The following is a 4,397-nucleotide window of genomic DNA, read 5'->3' as shown; positions in this document are numbered from 1 at the left end:
CCCCTTTCTTTCTTTTTTTTCTTTTTTTATTTATTTATTTTATTTTATAATTTTTTTAATAAAGGGTAATTTGGTAATAAAAAAATATAATTGGTAAAAAGGACGATTTTAAAATAAACTGAAACTTTGGGGACCATTTTGGAGCGAAAAAAAGGTGAGGGACGAAATAAATTTTCAGCCCCTACGTTGGGAACCAAAATCATACTTAACCCTAAAAAATCTGGTGTAATGCCTCAATATTGGAAGTGAGGGTGTTTTGCAAAACTATGGCGGCGGGAGAATTCACACTCTGCGAATTGTCAGGAGCAGATTCTGCTTGCCACAGCCATGAGGACAATACGCAAAGGACGGATTGTAATTTTATAATATTTAAGGGACAATACACAATCTGTGTATTGTGTTTTTTAATATTAAAGGGACAATACACAGTCTGCGTATTGTCAATCTACAGACTGCGAATTGCAAAAACACAAATTGCGTATTGTTAATCCGCAAATTGCGTATTGTATTTTCGTAAATAAAAAATTATAATTGAAGTACTATAAAAGGAGGAACGGTATTAGGTTGATTGAGTGTGAGAGTGTTTTATTTTTTTGAGAATGTAAGAGTATAAAAATGGAGAGAGGTATTAGTTTGAAAATGTATTATAATGGTCAAATCTTTCCCCAAACATCTGAGGGTGTGAGTTTTGTTTGTGAGAATCCACGTGATATTGTTATTCCTTTTGCAATAACATACGAGGAATTTAAGAGTATACTTTGTCAATGTGGTGATAATCAAGTATTAAAGAGAGTCGTTAATATTTTTTATAGACAGCCTATTTTAGTGTTCGGTGGTTTCGTTCAGTTTCAAATGATGAATGTGGTTGACGAAGGAAGTATGCAAGGAATGTTTTCGATCTACCAACAAACACGGGCACAAGTGTCTATTCTCGAATTGTATGTTGAGTTTGAAGAATTAGTTGAGGTTGATTTACCGGAGGCTAACATCGACTGGACTGTTTATAACAGTGAAAGCGAAGAGGAATTTGAGGGCACCTAACATATTGTTGGTTCAACTGAAGAAGTGGGTGAAGATGATATAATAGTTGAATCTAACGTAACAGATGTGGCAAATGCACTGGCGAGCCAATATCTATCTAGAGAGCCTTCTTTCATGCACGCCTTGGATGTAGACGCTATGAATGCACCAGAATTTCCTGAATATATCAATTCAAGTAAGCAGTTATTATTATTATTATTATTATTATTATTATTATTATTATTATTATTATTATTGAATTGTAAAGCAATAGTTAGAATTATTTATTGTTGTTATTGCTGTAGATCCTGTTGTTGTTTTGGACAGTGAATTTGTTGTTGGCATGGAATTCAGTTCTAGAGAGACTGTTATTGCAGCAATTAAAGATTATACCATTCGCAGGGGAGTGGATTACCGGGTGTGTGAATCTGAGCCAACGACTTTTTATGCTAAGTGTGTACAATATGGAACAAGTTGCGATTGGCTTATTAGAGCTAGTCTTATTAAGAGAAAATTTTGTTGGGTTGTAAGGCGATACAATGGTAGTCACACATGCACTAGAACTAGAATTTCTCAAGATCATGCTAAGCTAAATTCAGACATGATTGCAGAGGTGATAAAGCCATTGGTTGAAGCTGATCCATCTTTGAAAGTGAAATCAATAATTGCTGAAGTGCAGTCAAAATTCAATTATACGACAAGTTACCGCAAAGCATGGCTCGCGAAGCAAAAGGCAATTGCAAACCTTTTTGGTGGTTGGGAAGCTTCTTATGAAGCTTTGTCGTCGTGGTTTGAAGCAATGGTACAAAAAGATCCATCAGCAGCAGTCGAGATTGAAACTGCACCAGCATACCAAGGGGATGAGGTAGTCCATGATGTAAGGATACTGACGCGGGTATTTTGGAGCTTTTATCCTTGCATCAGAGCATTTAGGAGCTGCAAGCCAATCGTACAGGTGGATGGGACACATCTGTACGGAAAATATAAAGGAGCTCTACTAGTTGCAGTTTCTCAGGATGGCAATGGCAATATTGTGCCTCTTGCATTTGCCGTTGTTGAGGGTGAGACTTCTGATGCATGACACTTCTTTCTTACTCATTTACGCACACATGTGGTGACTCGATATGGTGTTGGGCTTATCTCTGATCGTCACGACTCTATTACCTCAGCAATAGCTCGTAGTAATGGATCATGGGAACCTCCAAGAGCTATCCGAATGTTTTGTGTTAGGCACATAGCATCCAACTTTTTGAGGAATTTCAAGGCACCGTATTTACAGAAGCTGATAGTCAATATGGGTACGTAGATTATTGTGAAACTAAGGCGTATTTGTTTTTACAAGGCATATAGCATCCATTTTATTGATTTTGTTTTGTTGGTTATTTACAGGCTATTGTAGGACTGTGCGTGAATTTAATGTGCAGTATGCAAGATTGCGTGAACGTGGTGAGGCTTACACGCGATGGCTTGATCGAATCCCACGATAGCAATTTACTTTGGCATTTGATAATGGATATCGTTGGGGTCATATGACCACAAACCTAGTGGAGTGCATCAACGGAGTACTGAAGGGAGCTCGAAATCTTCCTATCACGTCACTTGTGAAGGCAACTTTTTATAGGCTAAATGAGTTGTTCACTAGGAAGAGGGCTGAGGCTGAGGTTCGAAGGAATGCAGGACATGTATTTTCTGAATATGCTAGCAACAAACTGCAATCAAATTAAAAAGCAGCAGGAAACATCCAGGTTAACCTATTTGACAGGCAAAATGAGATCTTTGAGGTACGTGAGATGCCTATTGGTATCGAGTATGCGGTGAATCTCCGTCAACGGTATTGTGATTGTGGTGAGTTTCAGACAGATCGAATCCCATGTCGCCATATCTTTGCGTATTGTGCGAACCAACGACTTGATTGGCAACAATACATTCATGAGGTCTATAGGATGGCTGAGATAAGAAAGGTGTATAGAGCACGGTTTAAGACATTAGGAAATCCAGCAACGTGGCCGTTGTATCAAGGACCAAGACACATACCTAATCCGCACTTAAAGCGGGTTTCCAAAGGGCGTCCCAAAATAACCCGCTTCTTGAATGAAATGGATATGCGTGGTCCTAGGCGTTGCAGGCTTTGTGGAGGCGAAGGCCACAGTCGAAGTAGATGCCCCCATCGTGCAGGGCCTAGTGCTGGTGGATCTGCACCTATGTCTTAGTGCATTTGGTTTTTCCTTCATTAGGAATTGGATTTAAATACTACATCAATTGTATTAAATACTAATTTATGAAATCCCTGTGTACTCGAATTTGATGTGAATTTATAAATTTCATAACAATTACAATTGCGGTCTTAAATTAAAAGATAAATAACAATTATTTGCTAAATGTCTTTTTCACAAATTTAGTACATTTTTTAACTGCCTTCTTGATTGTGGAAGGGGTATATCTACTTGCACTTCTACGTGTTGGCTCAATCCTCAGATTATACCCTTTACCATGAATATTTGGAGTATCCGTCCTATCCGCACCTTCCGCACCACCTATATGACATCAAAAATCACAATAATAAATATATCACAATAATAAATATATCACAAGAAAACACTAATATATCACAATAACGAATATAAAAATATATCACAATCATACACTAATATACCATAGTAATGAATACAATAGTATATTATTACCTGCATCGTCATCACCATCGCTGTCACTATCACTATCATCCTCGCCAACATTATCATCCTCAGCCATGGGTGCCTGCACCTAAGGAAAATCAACAGCATTACTAAACCCAATCCCTCTGGCGACACTCTGGATCGAATCACTCTGAATCGAGTCAATAGACCTTCTAGCTCCAGAGCGTGGAGAGGGGCTACGACGTCGTACTTGCGAATCAACAGATGACCGACCAGAAACAATTTGAGGCGATTGTCTACTACACTGCGGAGCCTGCTCGTTAATTTCAGGAGGTTGCAGCTGAAATTGTTGCACTTGCAGTTGAGGGTCCAACAACTCATTTACCCATTATGACGTGTCTGTTTCAGGTGCCCACCGATACAACTGACGATTTGAAGATTGCTCTGCTTTGTCCCTCTGCTGTGACATGGCGGGTCGATAATATGCTTGATATGGCGGCATCTGTAATGAATGTGAGTCATCGAATAACTGACTAAAGAATGAGACTCCAGGCTCAGTGTACGGTTGTGTGTACGGGTACTGGTATGGGTGCATCATAGGTTGTGGCTGTGGCTGAGGTTGTGGCTGTGGGTGTGGCTGAGGCTGTGGCTGTGGGTGTGGCTGTGGCTGTGGAACATAACCAGTTAAACGCAGGTGAGCTCCATATTCGTCATTATACCATTGCATATACGCTTCAGATG

At 39.3% G+C, this 4,397-nt stretch overlaps 1 protein-coding gene across 1 annotated transcript; it reads left to right on the top strand.

Annotated features, from left to right (window-relative positions):
• LOC107641170 lies at positions 1,180-2,507 on the top strand. Its single transcript, XM_016344675.1, has 4 exons — positions 1,180-1,216; positions 1,326-2,081; positions 2,190-2,318; positions 2,410-2,507. Exons 1-4 carry the CDS (start codon positions 1,180-1,182, stop codon positions 2,505-2,507), a joined length of 1,020 nt encoding a protein of 339 aa, XP_016200161.1.

Source organism: Arachis ipaensis, chromosome B05, assembly GCF_000816755.2.
Source record: "Arachis ipaensis cultivar K30076 chromosome B05, Araip1.1, whole genome shotgun sequence".
Taxonomy (NCBI): domain Eukaryota; kingdom Viridiplantae; phylum Streptophyta; class Magnoliopsida; order Fabales; family Fabaceae; genus Arachis; species Arachis ipaensis.
The sequence above is the reverse complement of the archived record's forward strand: the minus strand, read 5'-3'. Positions and strand labels throughout refer to the sequence as shown.

Bases quoted from the DNA above. Each gene is read 5' to 3' on its own strand.
- LOC107641170 (XM_016344675.1), top strand. From the start codon at position 1,180: ATGAATGCACCAGAATTTCCTGAATATATCAATTCAA. The intron at 1,217-1,325 runs GTAAGCAGTTAT...TTATTGCTGTAG, and splicing joins TCCTGAATATATCAATTCAA to ATCCTGTTGTTGTTTTGGAC. The intron at 2,319-2,409 runs GTACGTAGATTA...GGTTATTTACAG, and splicing joins GAAGCTGATAGTCAATATGG to GCTATTGTAGGACTGTGCGT.